General features: G+C 52.5%; 1 protein-coding gene across 11 annotated transcripts in view; it reads right to left on the bottom strand.

Annotated features, from left to right (window-relative positions):
• Positions 1–17,640, bottom strand: part of ZBTB7C (zinc finger and BTB domain containing 7C) — a 334,719-nt gene that overhangs the window by 68,437 nt on the left and 248,642 nt on the right. The window contains exon 1 of one of the 11 annotated variants that reach the window (XM_025429647.3): positions 2,266–2,421. The exons of the other annotated variants lie outside the window; for them this stretch is intronic. Coding sequence (XP_025285432.3) covers positions 2,266–2,354 — 89 coding nt within the window. The 5' untranslated portion in view covers positions 2,355–2,421. Of the gene's footprint in view, positions 1–2,265; positions 2,422–17,640 lie in introns of those variants that run through there. 11 annotated transcript variants of the gene reach the window in all.

Here is a 17,640-nt window from a genome sequence, read left to right as displayed (position 1 = left end):
CAGGTTTTTCTCATCAAGTGCTCCCTTTTCTCCTTTTCCTCTGTTGTCAGCAAATTAGGATTGGAAATAATTTACATGGAAGTAGGTGATTCTCCAGTTCAGCTTGCATGCTTGACAATTAACTAAATAAACTGCTTGGGGTCACTTGGAGTAACAATTCACAGACTTCCCTGTGACAGGCAAAAGTTAAACCCCTCGGCGTGCAGGACCTCCCCACGGGGCAGAAGGAGGCTGGTTCTGCAGGAGGGAAATTCTAGGCATCTTATTATTCACTCGCTCCCTTTCCAGTTCTGACCTTAAGAGTACTCTTAACCTTCCTCCTCCAGCTTGCTAATGGGAAAATAAATCTTAGGAGAGTATCTTAAATTCTTTTTTATCACAGACTGTATCACCGAGATAATAAGACCAGCCTTCAGAGTAACCATTAAGCCACAGAAGGTGTGGTCATCATTTATGATTTTTTTAGCCTTAATTGCTAGACAGACACTTTAAGTGGGAAGTCTGTCTAATGAGCCCAGTCATTAAAACATCAAAAACTGTTATCTGGGGTTTCTATTTTAGTTAGACATTACATTATTTTAATAAGGGGGCCGCATTTCTTGTCACAGGGTTTGGTAATGGAGGCCGAAGCAACCCCCTGGGGACGGGGGGGAGGAGGAGGCCGACTTGCCTTTGGAAAACAAGGTCGCAAATCAAGACTGAGCTCTGTCTGGAAGGAGGATGCAGATGAGCAAATGTGGGAGCCTGTGTGGGAGGAGGATGCCTGTCTGGCCACAGGGGACTGGACTGCACCCTGGCCCAGAACAGGGGGAAGGTGGGTGGAGGGGTGTCCTGGCCTCATGACGCAGCGTGGCAGCTCTCTGATCTGATGCTACACCTTTGTGCACAGTGTCCTTGGCCTGGAAGGTCCTCCCCATTTGGACACCACCTTGCTGCCTGGGGAAGCGGGCGGCCTCCAGGCCTGCCCCAGGCCCTGGCTCTGCAAGCCCGCCTTCTCCATCAGAGCCCTATTTCTCCTTCCCCTGGACTCCCTGCAACAGGCATGCATAGAGCGGCCCGTGTGTCGCTCAAGTCTACACGGCACCTTCTCACACTGAAGCCTCAAGATTGTGACAGCTATTTCTGGCTACATTTTTTTTCGATCTGGACCAGTTACTGTCCAGTAGAAATTGAACGGTGAGCCACAAATCTGAGCCACATGTGTGATTTCAAATTTTCTAGTAGCCATATTTAAAAAGTAAAAATAAACAGGTAAGTTTAACAGTATATTTCATTTAAACCAGTATGTCCCCTTCAACATACAATCAATATGGTTAAAAACGGTTAGTGAGCTATTTTACTTTTTTTTTTTTTTCACATTAAGTTTTGCAGCGCATCTCAATTTGGACTAGCCACAGCTCAAGTGCTCAAGAGCTACATGTGGGTAGAGGCTACCGTATTGGACAGAAGAGGTTTAAACTTTTCCAAGTAACTAACTGTTACCTGTCATGGAGCACTTATTCTGTGCCAGGCACGGTTCTAAGCAGCATACGCACGTTAATTCCTCTAACTCAACAACCCCATTGAGTAGATACTACTGTTATACTCATTTTACAGATGAGAAAACCAAGGCAGAGCAAGGTTCAGTTACTTGTTCCAAACAAATACACAGAGCTTGTGAGCGCCAGCCCCCAAACAGGGCACGTGATAGGTGTGGGCTCAGCATAGATTTGATACTTAACCATCAGCCCCTTGCTCATTCTAGATTCAGCTGAGCCCTAGAGGACCTGGCAAATAGGCAAATTCCCTCGCCCAACCAAGCCATCTGGGAGCAGAAGGTCCTCCCCCACCGCCCCACCAGCTCTTTGTGGCTGACATCCCTGGGCATGGAAGCCGCAGCTCCCTGTCAGGGGGCATATGTCCAATGCCAGGAGGTCCTCCTCCTCCTCCTCCTCCTCCTCCTCCTCCTCCTCAGAAACTTGTCAACTTGCAGTCATTATTTTGAAAAAAAATTTTTTTTCAAGAGGTTGGCTTTAAAAAGATAGGCTTTAAGTAAATAAGTTCTTATAAAGCTTCTGACACCAGCACCTTCTGACATGGAAGCCTTGCCGAAGAGCATCCTAAGATCCATAGTCACACGGGAGGAGGGCAAAGGATAACAACAGGATGCTGCTCTCACCGTTACTGTCACCCGTTTATCAAAATGATATTCAGTAACTGTAAACGGTTCAACACACGCCAGGCTAGTAGATCCTTAATAAATACAATCTGGAAGCATTAGCTCACCTGGTCTTTTTGGACAGAGAGGACAGGGCTTGATGGTAAGAGTCATCCAGGGTAACTACTTTCATGCTGACACAAACAAGAAGAGTCATCAGAACCAGGAAGATAGGACAGCGTGGTCACAGCAGGCCGAGGTCTGCACCGAAGGAGAGAACAGCTCTGGTGGAGGATGAAGGCAGGAAGGGAAGAAACCTTGAGGCCCACGGCAACGTGGCATTTATGTCTCTCCCAGTCAACCCTCCCTATGTTTGCACAGAACATAAAAAGGCAGTCATAATTCACAGCACCGTTGTTTGCTTTTAAATTTTATCAGAATCCGATTCCACTGATTATGTTTGTGAAGAAGAGAGGCAAGAAGGGCAAATATAAGACAGGGTAGATGTGGTTGGATTTATCTCCCATAGAAGAAAACGCTGGGGTCCTAGTGGGTCACAGACCAGCCGAAGACTTCCTAAGGTCAGAGAAGCATATTCCCAGAAAGAGAAATGAGAGGTCAGGTCTGGTCCCACCAGGAAGGCAAAGATTCAAAGAAAGACAACAAAGACACCATTGGCAACCAGAAGCTCCTGGCACAGATGAAAGGCTTACAGATCTGAGCGAGGGGCAGGTTAATATTGGCCCGCTGGGGTGCAGAAGCTTCTGACCTAGAGCAGCACAGACTGCAGCACAGATCGCAACACAGAAGCGTCACACAACTCGGGGTTGCCAGAGTGGCTCTCTTGCTCCGTGGTCTGGAGCGATTTCTTTGCCTCTCGGAGCTTTGCTTCCTTTATCTATAAAGCGGGGGTAATGACAGCAGCCTTGGCAGGCCAGACATGTTGGTAAAAATACCTGTAAAGGTGAGTAACCAGAGGACTGAGCAATCCCGCTCCTCGCTGTATACAAAAGAGGAATGAAAACATCCGTCCTCATAAAAACCTGTACGTGAATGTTCACAGCGGCAATACCCACAAAAGCCCAAAGTGGAAATGACCCAGACGTTCGTACGACCGAAGAGCCCAATGGGGTAGATCCACGCACTGGAGTATGAGTTGTCATAAAAAGGACTGAATTACCAATGCCTGCTACAACATGATGGCCTCTAAGTGGTAGACGCCCAGTCACCAAGGACCATGTATTGCACTGACTTCCATTTTTGTGAAATATCCAGAATCTTCAAATCTATAGAGGGAAGGTAGATTCATGGTTGCCAGGGGCTGTAGGGGGGTAATGGGGAGTAACTCATAGCAGTATGAAGTTCCTTTTCAGGGTGAGGAATATGTTCTAAAAATGATGGTGGTGATGTTGCAAAACTCCGAATATACTTAAAACTTGGATCTGTAATATATATATCTGTATATATGTGATCATATATATCATATTTATATATGTTTGTGTAATATTATACATCTAAATAAAGTCCAGCCAGTGCCTGGCATATAAAAGGCAGACACATTAGTCCCCCATTATCTGCACTTCTGCTTCCTGTGGTTTCACCACCTGAGGTCAAGTACCACCTGAAAGCCAAGGGTCCCCCTCCCGGCACATGGTCAGGAGCTCAGCGGTAGCCTAACACTACATCCCAGGGCCTGCCTCACTTCCTCTCCTCAAGCAGGCAGTTTTATCACCTCGTGTCATCCCGAGAACAACAGGCGGGTACAGTACAATCAGATATTTTGAGAGCGAGAGACCACATTCACATAACTGTTATTACGGTACCTTAGCACCATCGTTCCATTTCACTATTAGTTCTTGCGGTTAGTCTCTTACTGTGCCTGGTTCACAAACTGTGAACGTAGGTTCATGGGTACGTAGAGGGAAACACAGTGTATTTCGGGTGTGGTACCATCTGTGGATTCAGGTGTCCACTGGGGGTCTTGGAATGTGTCCCCATGGAGAAGGGAGGACTTATCCACAGAAGGTACCTGGTGATTGTCAGTTGTATCAGAAGATCATTTCTCCTCCTGACGTATGTGCTACAACTTAGGGACCTAAGTGCTCCCCTAAGGCAGCTTTCCAATAGGCAGCGAGCATCAGGGTTCCCCTGGTGGTCGGCGTCCGGGGGTGGGGACCCAAACGTGAGGGGTGCAAAGGCCGGAGAGTGGCCCCGGCAGGGCATAGGTGTGCTGTGCGATGCCAGGGCATACCTGCAGTGCCTCCCAGGCCTGGGGCAGGCAAGCCTTGTGGCCCTGGGCTGCTGGGTGTGGGGCTTACATAGGAGCCCACGCCCAGCTGTCTTGGGATAATTCGGCCTTGATCTCTGCTGAAGCTACATTCCCCCAGTGCTTGCCACGGCTGGCAACACATTGATCAAGGTCTCCATGGCTCTGGGGGAGATGGGTCCCAACAAGCCAGCACGGGACCGTGTCCAGAGTGTTTGCAGAAGCTATGTGGCCTCATCCCCTTCATCCCTGTCCTTTTCTTGGAAGACAAGCTCTCTCTCCTTGACCCCAATTCTGCTGACATGGGGAGAGTCTGGGACAGGATTTAGGATTGGGGCGGCCTTAGTGCCCGCAGCAGACCTGTATGGAGCCAAATGCCCGCAGGCCCGCAGGAGGGCAGAGCTGAGTGCAGGTCATCTTCATTGTCCCACCCACACATGGGGCCTGCTACACTTGGATGGAATGGAATTTGACTCATGGACCTCCCTTACCAAGCCAGGGGCCCTGCAATAAGTCTTAATGCTCCTTCACAGGGGCGCTAGTGCATCTCAGGTGCAACAATCCGGGATACCTAGCACCCGTGGCCCCCTTAACACCAGTGGTGCACCTGCAGTGGGACAACCCCAACGGCGTTCCTGCACACACCTGCCAAATGCCCCTGGGTGAAGTATTGCTCCAGGCCGTGGGGGTGGGGGTGCTGTCCCTGGTGATCTCTAAGATTCTTCCAGACTTGACTCATGGCAATGCGTGTAAGCTTAACAGCCAGCTCTCCAGGAAAAGGAGGGGGAAGGCCCCTGTGAGTCGACTGCATTCATTTCCATGGAGTCATTACTCCCACCACGACAGATTTTGAGGATGGCTATACTGAACAACTGATTCACAAAATTCATAAAAACTTAAGAAGTCTGCTCCAGAGCACCTGCGCTGGTGGTACAAGCTGACCCCAGGACCCCCGTGCCTGACGTCCAGTGTCTTGTGTATGGCTCTGAATGCTAACGAAACAGGTACACTGAATTAAGAAATCAGTTGGAATATTCTTTGTATGGTCATATTTTAGAAACTCATAACAATGGTACTAATAAAAGTCCTGACAGCATCCTGTGGCCTGCAGCGGGCTGTGGGAAATTGAGAAGTGCTTCACGGAAAGGCCGTGCTACTGCCCCACATCCTGAGGGGCAGAGTGGCTCTAGCTCTGGCTCCTTCCTCCTTGCCTCCCTTCCCAGCACCCCAGCATGGTGCAGGGCCCCTGTCCTGTTCCCGGGGCCCCTGTTCAGAAAGTACCTGATGCACTCTGTCATCCCCGGGAGGTAGAGACTGGATGGTGTGCCTCCTCCTACGGATGACTCATTCTCACAAGGGCAACAAAAAGAAGAGGTAGTGCTTAAAGCAGAGAGTCCCAGGATTGGGCACTGGCTGGCACGGTGGTCCCCCGAGGGCAGCTCACAGAGGATGGGGCCCTAATAAGCAACAAGGAGGGGACACCCTGCTAGGACCAGGGAGGGTCAGGGAAGGGGAATGAGAACATGGCCCAAGCAAGAGACTAAAATCTCTAAAGAACTGTATTTAGCACTATATCCTGGGTTGGGGCGGCAGGGAGCCCAGGGGCAGGATTTGTTCACTGACAGTGGCCACATGTGCACAGCAACCCTCTCAAACTGCACACTTTGAACACCAGCAGTGTATTGTGATGTCTGCAGCACGGCGAGCAGCTATCCCTCAGGCAAACCAGAGACCCACCAGAGAGGCCCTAAGGGCTGGGGAAGGGGGATCTGGGGGGTGGGCAGTGGGCCTGGGCTCCCCACCTCCAGACTGCAGGGACTGCGGGGGCCCAGGGAGGGGCGGACATGGTTAGACAGGCTGGCTCAGCCGGCATCCGACTGCCCTGAATTGTCTGTTTGTGAAGATGAAGGTGATATAATTGGAATCAGAGCCTCAGCTGAACCAGGAAATGAGTGGAGATTTAAATACCAGGAGGCAAAGTTTACCAAAGGGATAGGAGGGAGGGAGGGAGGGAGGGAGGGAGAAGGCCCAGAGGTGGGGATGCAGGAGGCTAGCTCTGGACAGAAGGATGGATGGAGGACGGTTGGGAGAGAGGAAGGCTGAGGAAGAAGGGAGGGAATGTGGGAGGAGGTGGGGAGGGGAGGCTGAGGGGGAGGGAGGAGGGTGGGGAGGAGGGAGAGAATCAGTGGGGAGGGTGCTGAAGCACAAGGCCTAGAGCCGTCCTGTCCCCTGGTGGGCTCCCAGGAAAGAGGCAGGGAGGTTGCCAGAGCCCCTCAGGGAGCCAGCAGGGAAGAGGGCCGAGGCATTTCTGGAGGTCAGGGGTGGGCCCAGAGCAGGACCTGGGGCTCGGCAGGCCGTCGGGGCCTCAGGATGCCAGGGTGCTGCTGGGCTGCACGTGCACTTGCGCTGAGGTGGGCTCCTGCCTGGCCCGGGTCCCCTCATGCCCTGGGGGCTGGTTTGCCAATAAGGACAGACTGTAAGGTCACCCCCAGAGCTGGCGCAGCAGCTTGGCTCGGCAGCTGTGGGGGCCACGCCAAGTCCATGGCTGCCGGGGCGGGCCGGGGACCTGGACACCCGGGCCTGGAGCTTCAGGGCAGCGGCAGGCCCAGCAGGCGGGGAGCACGCCCAGCCCCGTGCTCCTCTGCTCTCCCTAGGAGGTCGCAGGCTCCTAGGGTGGATTTTCTGCCCAGAGGAATGTCATTCCTTCCTCCTGCCCCACGCCCCCACTGGCCCTGAATATTTCCCGGGGTGAAACTCCACCATCTGAGAGTCATTCCCGTTAGTGTGTCATTCTTTTAGTGTGTCTGCGGCTTGGAGAGCGATGTCACCTCTCAGGGTCCCAGGTCTTTTTTACCTTAGGGGAGCAGCGGGGTGTCCTTCGGGGTGCAGCACCCCGGAATGGCAGCAGCAGGCTGATGAGGAAGCATCGCAAGACTCTAGGGCGCTGTTTCCTCACGCAAGCAGGAAATAAGCAGTGAGGGGGAACCTTGCAGTGCAGAGATTTCAGGGATTTCAGTGCGAGGAGGCCACGTATGCTACGTGGGCACGTGAGGCCCAAGGGAGCAGGACACAGAAGGTGGAAGGACCCGGGGCGGGCGGGACAGACAAGGCTGGGCAGACCTCAAGGGTCAGGACCATGGGCCAGACCCCCACCGGCTCTCTTCTTGGCCCCAGGGCCGGTGGCCCACGAGCAGCAGCAGGTGTCAGGGGCCCTGGGGTGAGGACAGGAAGGTGGGCAAGGGCAGCAGCAGCAGAATGAGGAAGCAGGCTCCAGAGATGCCAGACTCAGCCCTGGGCTGCCACGCCGGGGAAACTGAGGCGCTCTGATGCCATACACTGCATTTACCCTGCCTTCCGGCATGATCGGAACAGTGCGGAGGCTCGTTTCAGAGAGAGGAGTGTGCACAGCCTTCCCCCTTTCCTGCCCTGCCCTGTGCCTCGCCAGGGTGAACCTGCTTCTTGTCACGGCCTCGGCAAATTACCGGAGTTGTTCAATGTGCCTGGAGCCCTGCGACTAGGTGGGGAGAGGGAGGCGCTGAGCTCCAGTGAGACAAAGCCCTGGCAGAGGACATATCGCAGAAGCTTCTGGAGTAAGGACGCTTCCTAGTGGAGGAGAGCATGGGGCGGGATGAGGGAAAGACAGGCGGTTGTGAGTGTGGGGTGGGACGGGGTGGGGGGGCAGCACCCAGGCGATGGCCCTGGAGCACCATGGGAGCCAGGGCTGGAGGTGGCCGTCACCCAGGAGCTCGGGGAATGCCAAGCCCTGAGCACAGGGACCCCCCATCCAGATGGCCCTGCCTCACCCTTGGTTTCCCTCTTCTGAACACCTGGAGCTTCTACCCTTTCCTTGGGGGGCTCTTTCCCTTCTCAAATTGGAAAGATGCACAGGTGACTTTCGCCACTTAAAGTGATGCCCGGGGCTCTGGGGGGCTGCATTGGTGAAGCATCCACTGCTGGTTTCAGCTCAGGTCATGACCTCAGGTTCCCTCCTGAGTATGGAGTCCACCTGAGATTCTCTGTCTCCCTCTCGCTCCCCCTGTGCTTCCCCCCCCCCCCCGCCCTGTGCTCGAGGTCACCTGCCCTCAAGTAAATACATAAATACAATCTTTAAAAAACAAAAAAAATGACGTTTATGGCTGTTTGGTGACTTGAACATGCTTACGAAGATGAGTGAAAAAGCAGAATAAAGAACTATAGACAGCGTGATCATCTCTGCATGGCAACAGAAAACCCACACAAAGGGCGCCTGCCCGGCGAGAGGAGCGCTGCCAAGGCCGAGCAAGGCTGTCGGAGGCAGCCCAGGGTGAAGGGTGGTGAAGGGGGGCAGGACAGGGGCTGCAGACGCCCACTGGGTTTTCCAGCCCTTCTGGCCTGAGCATTCGTTACTGTTAGAGGCAAGGAAGAGCTCTTCATTGAAAGGAGGGAAAATGCTCCATTTTCCGAAAAGAAAAGAGGCTCCTTGTCACAGAGGAGACCCAAGCACAAGCAGCTCCTCACCCCACAAATGCTTCGGCGCCGTAGCCCAGACTCAGGGAACCCGGTTCCCTCCTACCCGCCCCCCCCCCCCCGATGGCCCAGGCCCGGAGGGGCAGCAGGGATGGTCCCCACAGAAGCACGGGTGGCACCGCAGGGGCAGGGACCACTCAGCAGACTACAGGCCTGGCCGCTTTGCACGGACTTGGAGACTGAGGCTCAGAGACATAAAGTGGCTTAACCACGGCCCACATCATTACTGGGAGACACCCGTGCTCAGTGATCCCCTCTATACTCTACTGAATCTCTCAGCTCTGCCACCATCATCCTCCCCATCACCACCACCATCCATGGGCGCAGTGCTCTTGTCTCAGAGGGACCAGACAGATGGTCTTCTTGCATGTGTCTTTTGCTCACGGTCCTTGGGGCCCCTCATGGCCCCACAGCACATGGATCAGAGAGGCTGGACGCCCTGCGGCTTCCACAACCGTGTCTGCATTTGCTGTCCAGTGTGCTGCTGGCCGCCCTGTCCCCACACCTGGGGTGGAGGGCGGACCTCTAAAAGCCTCTCCGTGGCTGGCACCTCACATCCAGCCTGCAGAGAGAGCATCTTTAAGAGGCATGCTCTTTAGGGAGCTAATTACCTAATTAGCGCATCCAGAGGAAGGCTTAGGTTATGAGGCTGGTAATCAGGCAAGAGCCGCGGAACAATTGTGCAAGGCGGCTCCTTGCTGTCAGGCTGGTTGTCTGCGTCAAATTATTAATTACGATTCTTAATCACTCCTTTTCCCGTCAGAGCCCCTGAGACTTCATTCCTTTCATCGTCTGGCCTTCCTAGAAGACTCAGTCCTGAGGCTCTTGCTTCCTCAGGGTGACGGGGGGAATGGCTACACCTGGCCAAGCAGCCATGCTCTCTGCACAGGCCCGAGGTTACCTGCAGCCCCTGGCCTGGCCATGGGGCCTGGATCCCTCTGTGCCCAGGGATCCTGTGCCGAGGAGGGTGTGCTTGAGCAGGGAGGCCCAGGGAGGGCGTGTTGGCAGACAGGGCAGGGAAGCACCGGGCAGCTGCCGTCGGCAACCGCCGGGGTTGTCAGAGAGCTCTGGGTCAGAACCCGAACCAGTGAGTAAGTGGTGTGGATTCCCGCTTGGGGTTCACAGAGAAACTCTGACAACGAGAGCTGTGCTGAGGGCGGCAGGGACAGTCTGAGGGCCAAACCAGCCTCTGGTGCCCGGACACCTGTTCCTGCAGCTCGAGGATTCCTCCCTGGTTCGTGCCCCTTTCACCTTAAACGGATGCCTCCCCCCAACCCCGAGGTCAAGCCCAAGCCTGACTTGCAGCACCTGCATTCTGCTCACGGCCCCGGCGGGACAGGTGCTCCACAAACGTTTAGGAGTGTGCTAAAGAAGAAGCCAGATTCAACAAATCATAAAATGAGGACACAACACATATTTAGATTAGGGGAAAGGTCAATGGGGACTGGGCATTCGTGCTTTCCTTTTCTCCGAGGAGTGGAATATTCGAATTGATGCAATATTTGTGACGTTAACTATGAAAGATTCAAAGTCAACACGCAATGTCCAAAGAATCCCGAGATGGTGTTTTCTCCCCGTTCTAAATGTCGGGCAGCCTGAGGTGAGCTTCTTATGACTGAGGACTGTCCTGACCCTGTCACAGCCGTTGGGGGAAGGAGGCAGAGGGGAGACGCCTGGGGCCAGGACTCGCAGGACAGGGGCCCGGGGTGCATGACATGGGGGGAGGGGGCTGCAGAGCCAGCTCAGCCACAGCAGTGACCCTGAGTCTGGGACCTTCCCGTGCACAGACGTCTCCATGCTCCTTCATTCTCTAAAAGAGACCGACCTTGTCAAAACACGTGTGCACATAAAACAGAAGAAATGCAGGCCTGGCCAGTCAAGGGAAAAAAAAAAAAAAGAAAAACCCACAAAGACACAATTTTTTGGTAGGCAAGTTAGCAATGTCGGGACCCTAAAATTATCACATACATTTTCGTTGAGCCAGCAATTCCACTCCTCACTGCTTATCCTAATAACGAATTACATGCCATAGTGTTATCGCCCCATATTAATCCTAGTATTGCCAGGTCGTGGGGAAAAATGTAAATGACCCAGAAAAAGTCGAAGTAGGAGACTGTACATTTACACAATGAAATGACTCGTTAGCTGTTAAAGCAATGCAGATAATTTACCGGCACGGAAGTAGGCTCTGTGGTGACGTGTGCAAGCACGGGCCGAACAGAGTGATCCCAATTTGCTTCATGAAATAAATGTTCATCAAATAGGGAGAATATACATTTGTAACGATCACACTCAGCAGGAGGATGACAGTGGTCTCGTCCTCTTTCTCTTACTGTCTGTATTTTCCTAATTCTCTTTTTCCACAACGCACGTGTGTTACTTTTATGATTAAAAAAAAAATTTACTATTACGTATGCTTTTTCCAGAAAAAGAAGATAGCTACGGATGGTTGAGAAAAAAAAAAAAAAGTTTGCAAAGTGTATGTGCAGAAACCCATTATGTGTGCATGCTCATGTATGTTGAGAAGAAAACAGGAAAGTTCTAAGAACACGTACATCACAAGGGATTATGGATAGCATTTCTCACTAGCGGGAAGATGAGTGTTTCTGTTGTTTAAATCTTTCCACCCAGGGTTCCTGGGTGGCTCGGTCAGTTAAGTGGCTGGGCATCTGCCTTCGGCTCAGGTCACGGTTTTGGGGTCCTAGGATTGAGTCCTGCATCAGGCTCTCTGCTCACTAGGACATCTGCTTCTCTCTCATCCTCTCTCACTCTCTCTCAAATAAATAAATAAACACATAAATTAAAAAAAAAAAACAAGTTTTTCTATATAAAATGAGTCTTTTAACACCAAAAGCTTTGTGTGGCCTCTGAAGTGCTTTGCAGGTTCAGCGCTTTAGAGAAAGGGGAGCACGGAGTCGCCCGTGCACAAGTCCATGGAGACAGCACCGGGCTTTGAGGGCATCCTGGGAACATCTGCTCGCATGCAGCCAGGGAGCTGACGGCGTGGTATCTCCTGTGGTCCTACGAATGAGCATTTTGTTGTGGACAGAAGAGTGACACCAGGGGACAGGCCCCGACCTGCTGTCCCGTAGACCCATCCATGACACCGACTCACGGCTCTCTTGCCCCCAGGCCTTGGCTTTCTCCCCTGCTCAGATGCCGATCATACTCTAAGCTGCCCCTCTCTTTGGCCTCTGGAGGTAAACGCAAAAAAGGGAAAAAAAAAAACAATCCCCAGTCACAGAAAATAATCACAGGTGGTTATTGCACAAGCCAGGGAAGAGACTAGAAGATAAGCTCAGCAGGGCCATGTGGATCTACCTTGTTTTCAGAACCAGCTTAAACTGGAGCCTCTGGCCCGGAACTCACTCCAGGCGCTGGGGCGGGGCGGTGGGGGGTGCCCCGTCCGGTCCGGCCACATCGAGGGCTTCTCATCTGGCTCCAAGTCAAGGGGAAAACTGCAAATCTGAGGGTCTAAATTCCCCCAGAATCTCTGAAACAGGACATGTGCAAATGATGAACTCATTGCCGAACCCAGGCCTCAACACAGACTCAGGCTCAAGCTGCATTCTGGTGGCCGCAGCGTCAACGCAGCTTGGGCTGTCCTAGGGACCCGCTCAGGTGCTCCTGGCTCACCGTCACTGGAGCCGCACTGCAGGCTGCCCCCAGAGCATGGGGGCTGGGAAGCACCGCGGGCCTGGGGTGTGGGTGGGGCCCGAGACCTTGGCCAAGCCGCCTTCACCTTGGTTCCTGTCCATGACGCAGAAGTCCCATGCCCCAGGTGCTTATAGGCTGCCTCTCAGAGGGTGCCCAGGAAACACCCGGAGACCCAGACAGAAGCCAGGGCCAAAGCTAGTGCCCCTCAGAGTCTACAGGGGAGGGCTGGGACCTCCAGGGTCCCAGAGGGGTGTGACCATTCTTCCAGAGATCCCGGCAGGTGCGAAAGGATGCACAAACACCTGTCAGGGGTTCCCCGGGGGCCCAGTGCTGGCAGGTTCTTCCCCTCATCCTGGAGCTTCACAATCCCCTTCTACTGGGCCTCGCCTTTGCCCCCCTGCCTGGGACTTCTCCCCATATCTGCAGAGCTAAGCAATACCTGTCTTAACAGGATCTCGCTCTAATCACTACCCTCCTTGGCTCTACCTTCAGGGCCCCCATCACTCCCTCCCTCAAGCTCATCACTCGCTCACTTGCTAACCTACGATGAGCCTTTAGCACGTCCCAGGCACCCCTGCAGACTATGCTGGGGTCTGGGGGACACAAAGATAGGAGCACAGGCCACACTCCTCAGCTGGCCCTCAAAGCCCTCCTCCGTGGGGACCCCACCAACATCTCTGGCCGGATCCCGCCTCCCCCCTACCTGTACCTCCTACTCCAGCCAATCTGAAATAACGGTCCTTTTCTGAGGACACCTGAGCCTGCCACTGCTATGGGTGTGCTTCTAGCATTTCTCATCAATTGCTGTTGGCATCCTTGGAGGACCCATTCCGGTGATGCCTCCTCCGGTGAGCCGTCCTGGTTAACCCCACCAGAAGCAGGGCCTGCATCACTCAACCCACCTAGCGCTCCTCCAGTCACAGCACGAGGGCAGGTCTGCACGTTACATTACTCAAGGGTGAGGGCTTTCCAGCTGTGTGTCTCCCGTGGTGCTCAGCACACCGCTGAGCTCCTGAGGAAATAGCTGTGACCTGATAAAGGACTTCATTTCTTCCCTTCTGAAGGCTGCTGTGGTGCAGTTGTCCCCGGATGGGTTAGGGCTGGGAGCCCAGCCAGCTGCCACGGAAAACATGAATCTATGTCCAGGCAGAGACAGGCTACGCCCGGGCACACCAGTCCCTCCACGGACAGAGCAAGCGGCCAGCACTGGGTGACCCAGGAGTCCTTCCACATCAGTACCCGAAGTGCAGATGCCTCGCAGGTGCAGGGGAGGGTGCCTGGAACCCCCCCCAGCTCAGCCGATGGAAGGGGACCGAGAGGGGTGGCCGGATGCCTCGGAGGCAAGGTCTCGGGTGGCTCAGGGATGGTCCTTTCTGTCCTTCAATCTCCACCCTATGGAGGGGCGGCCCTCCAGGGAGGTGAAACGCAGCCGTGTGAGGGTTCAAATCTTAGCCCAGCTGCTTCCCCACCATGTCACTGCAGACGAGTTACTTGACTGCTTTGGCCTCAATTTCTCATCTGTAACCTGGAATCAATCCCTAGCCCAGCCCCGGGGGTCAGGAAGGCCCAGCAAGTCAACACAAGGGAAGCACTCCAACTGGTGCCTGGGCGTCTCATGCTCTGGGGACAGAGTCTTGATGACGTCCAGCAAGCCATCTGCGGGGAGTGAAGCTTCAATAAAAACATATAAACTGGGGGGCGTCCGGAGGGGCTCACTTGACTCTTGATTTCAGCTCAGGTCATGATCTCAGGGTCGTGAGATCGAGCCCTGAGTTGGGCTCTGTGCTTAATACAGACTGCTTGAGTCTTTCTCTCTCCCTCACCCTCTGCCCCTCCCCACCCGTGCTCTCACTCTCTCTCTCTCAAATCAATCAATCAATCAATCAATCAATCACACCAAACTAGTCTCCAGAACGGCGGTACCGGTGTATATTCCTTCCAGAAAACATGGATGAGGATACTCGTTTACTCGTTTCACTTGGCCTTTGCTTGCGAGCCCTGACTACTCCTGTTTATTTCTTTAAGGTGACCTAGCATGTGAAGAAGATGAGGGAAAAAAAAGGTGGCATCACGGGGCTTTAACTTGGGATTTTTCAGCAGCAATGAGGAACAACAATGGTCATTTGCCGTGTACAATCCCGCATCAGTCAGCTGCCAGTCCCTTTTCCCCTTTTATGGCACTGAGAGCCTTTCTCTAAGGTTTATGGAAGTTCTTCATAGGGTTGATGGTTGATATGTTAACTTTTCTTTGCCATATGTGTTACTGCTGGGTTTTTTTTTTTTTAAGATTTTATTTATTTATTCAGGAGAGACAGAGACACAGACAGAGGGAGAAGCAGGCTCCCTGCGGGAGCTCAATGAGGGACTGGATCCCAGGACCCCAGGGTTACGCCCTGAGCCAAAGGCAGACGCTCAACCACGGAGCCACTCAGGTGCCCCTATACCTGCTGTTTTCATTTTTATTTTTTAAAGATTTTATTTGTTTGACAAAGAGCACAAGCAGGCAGAGGCAGAGGGAGAAGCAGGCCCGATGCTGGGCTCAACCCACAGAACAGGGAGCCCAATGGGGGGCTCAACCCACAGAACAGGGAGCCCGACACAAGGGCTCAACCCCAAGACCCTGGGATCACAACCTGAGCCGAAGGCAGACACATAACCGACTGAGCCACCCAGACTTCCCTATACACCCACTTTTAAAACTTTTTAGTAGTAAAATGTTAATTGAGACACCTAAAGTATCCAAGTGTTTGCCTAAGTAGTGCTCTTCTAGCATTTTATCCTAAGAAAATACTCAGATTTGGGGCCTCTGGCTGCCCCAGTTGGAGGGACATGTGGCTCTTGATCTGGGGGTCATGAGTTTGAGCCTCACGTTGGGTATAGAGATTACTTAAATAAATCAACACTAAAAAAAAATCTAAAAAATCAAATATTTTTTTAAAAAAACAGAAAATATTCAGATTTTTTGAGCCAAGATGTTGGTTCTGGTACTATTTACATTAGAGAAAATTGGAAACCAAATGTTTAGCTATTGTGGTATATTAATGTGCATGAAGAGTATAAAGCTACTAAAATGAGTTTCCTATGAATGATTAGGAAATACAGCTAAACTGCTAAGTGAAAAAAGCATAATGTCCAGCAGAATCCCTATTTGGATAAAATTTAAAAAAATTACACATGTGCATTAGAGAAGGTTGTGAGAAGACACATCAATATATTAATAGTATTAAAGTTACTTCTGAGTCGTGGAACTACTGATCCCTTAATCTTTGTACTTCTCCATTTCTCCAAATTTTCTGTAACAAATGTACTATTTTACATATTTTTGTCAAAAGATATTTATTTTTATCACATCAAAATCCAGTGCCCATCAGCTGCCTCACTTGGAGGCTTCTTAAAACACAGGTGGCTGGGTCTCTCCCCCAGACATCGTGGTTTCAGTAGGTCTGGGATGGGGTCTCAGATTCGCATTTATTTTAAGGTTTATTTATTTTAGAGAGAGAGAGAGCACGCAGGGGGGAGGCGCAGAGGGAGAGGGGGAGAGAGTCTCATGGAGACTCCGTGCTGAGCACAGAGCCCATTGCAGGGCTCCATCTCACGACCCTGACACCAGGGCCTGAGCCAAAACCGACTGTGCCACCCAGGTGCCCAAAGATTCCAATAAGGCCTCAGGAGATGCTGCTGCTCCAGGCAACATGCCTAGAGAGCCACGGTTCTATATACTAAAGGGTATTTTTTTTCTCCCATCGCCCTGTTTCCATTAAGGTTAAAGTGATGATGAACACTGGTGCCTGCTCTTGTTAATCTTTGAAGATTGATTGTTTCCACCTGCTGAGAAGGGGCCAGAGCATCACCACAAGCCCAACAGGCAAGCGTCCTCATTCCAGAGCCAGCCCCACATTCTTGGAAGACCTATGTTCCACACATTCCTTCCCTAAAATTTCCAGACACATCCCTTCCCTTCTCATTTTCCAACCAAATGAACTTTGGAGGGTCTGGGGCCATTTCTCATTAGTCGTCAGCTCCCATATCTTGAATTAACTTTCACACATAATAGGCGGGTCCTCCCAGCAGGACTGCAAGCTCTTAGTGGGCTCAGCGAACCTTGCGTAGGCCTATCACAGGCACCCAGTACATGTGTGTTGATTTGACGGGGTCCCTCCTGGGCTCTAGGGACTGTTTGAGGCTGGGGCAGCACCGTGGAAGGCAGGATGGGCTGGGCCGTACCTTCATCAAGTCTACATTCTAGTGGGAGAGCATACAGTATCACAAAAACATAAATAATAATCTCATTGATGGGTAAGAACACTCCAAAGAAAACAAAATGGAAGAACAGAATTATAGGTAATGGGTGTGGGCACCTGGGTGGCTCAGTGGTTGAGTATCCGCCTTGGGCTCAGGTTGTGATCCTGGCGTCCTGGGATCGAATCCCACATCGGGCTCCCCGCGGGGAGCCTGCTTCTCCCTCTGCCTGTGTCTCTGCCTCTCTCTCTGTGTGTCTCATGAATAAATAAATAAAATCTCCAAAAAAAGCAATGGGTGTCAGAGGGTCTCCTTTATTTGGGAACACAGAAAGGGCCTTTTGAATCTGCAGGGTGCTGGCCCTCCATAAGGTGGAAGGGACAAACAGACCTCATTCGGTCTCCTAGGCTAGTGCTCCTCCAAGGGCAACATGCACACCACCCGGGGATTTCAATTTGGTGGGTCTGCAGGGGAGCCTGGGATACTTCATTTCCATTTCCCAGGTGGGGTCCAAGCTGCTGGTCTGAGGACCAACCTGTGAGTAGCACAGACTTAGGTCATCGTAAGGAGTATAGAATTCAATCTAATTACGGTGGGGTCCACTGAGAGTTTGAAGCTGGAGAGTGACAGATATCCTCCTTATGTTTTAAAGGGAGGATTCTGGGAGTGAGAATGTGTGGAAGGCTCCGGCACAGAGGCAGAGAGGGAGGAGTTCTGGTGCCCCCAGAGGGTGCTGGACCACCGGGCGTGGCAGCGGAGGTGTGGACAAATGGTCAGGTGCAGGACGCATGTTGGAACGAGGGCTGGCAGGACAGGCTATGGGACTGGCCACTGG

Source organism: Canis lupus, chromosome 7, assembly GCF_003254725.2.
Source record: "Canis lupus dingo isolate Sandy chromosome 7, ASM325472v2, whole genome shotgun sequence".
Taxonomy (NCBI): domain Eukaryota; kingdom Metazoa; phylum Chordata; class Mammalia; order Carnivora; family Canidae; genus Canis; species Canis lupus.
This window is presented reverse-complemented; position numbering and strand designations above follow the sequence as displayed.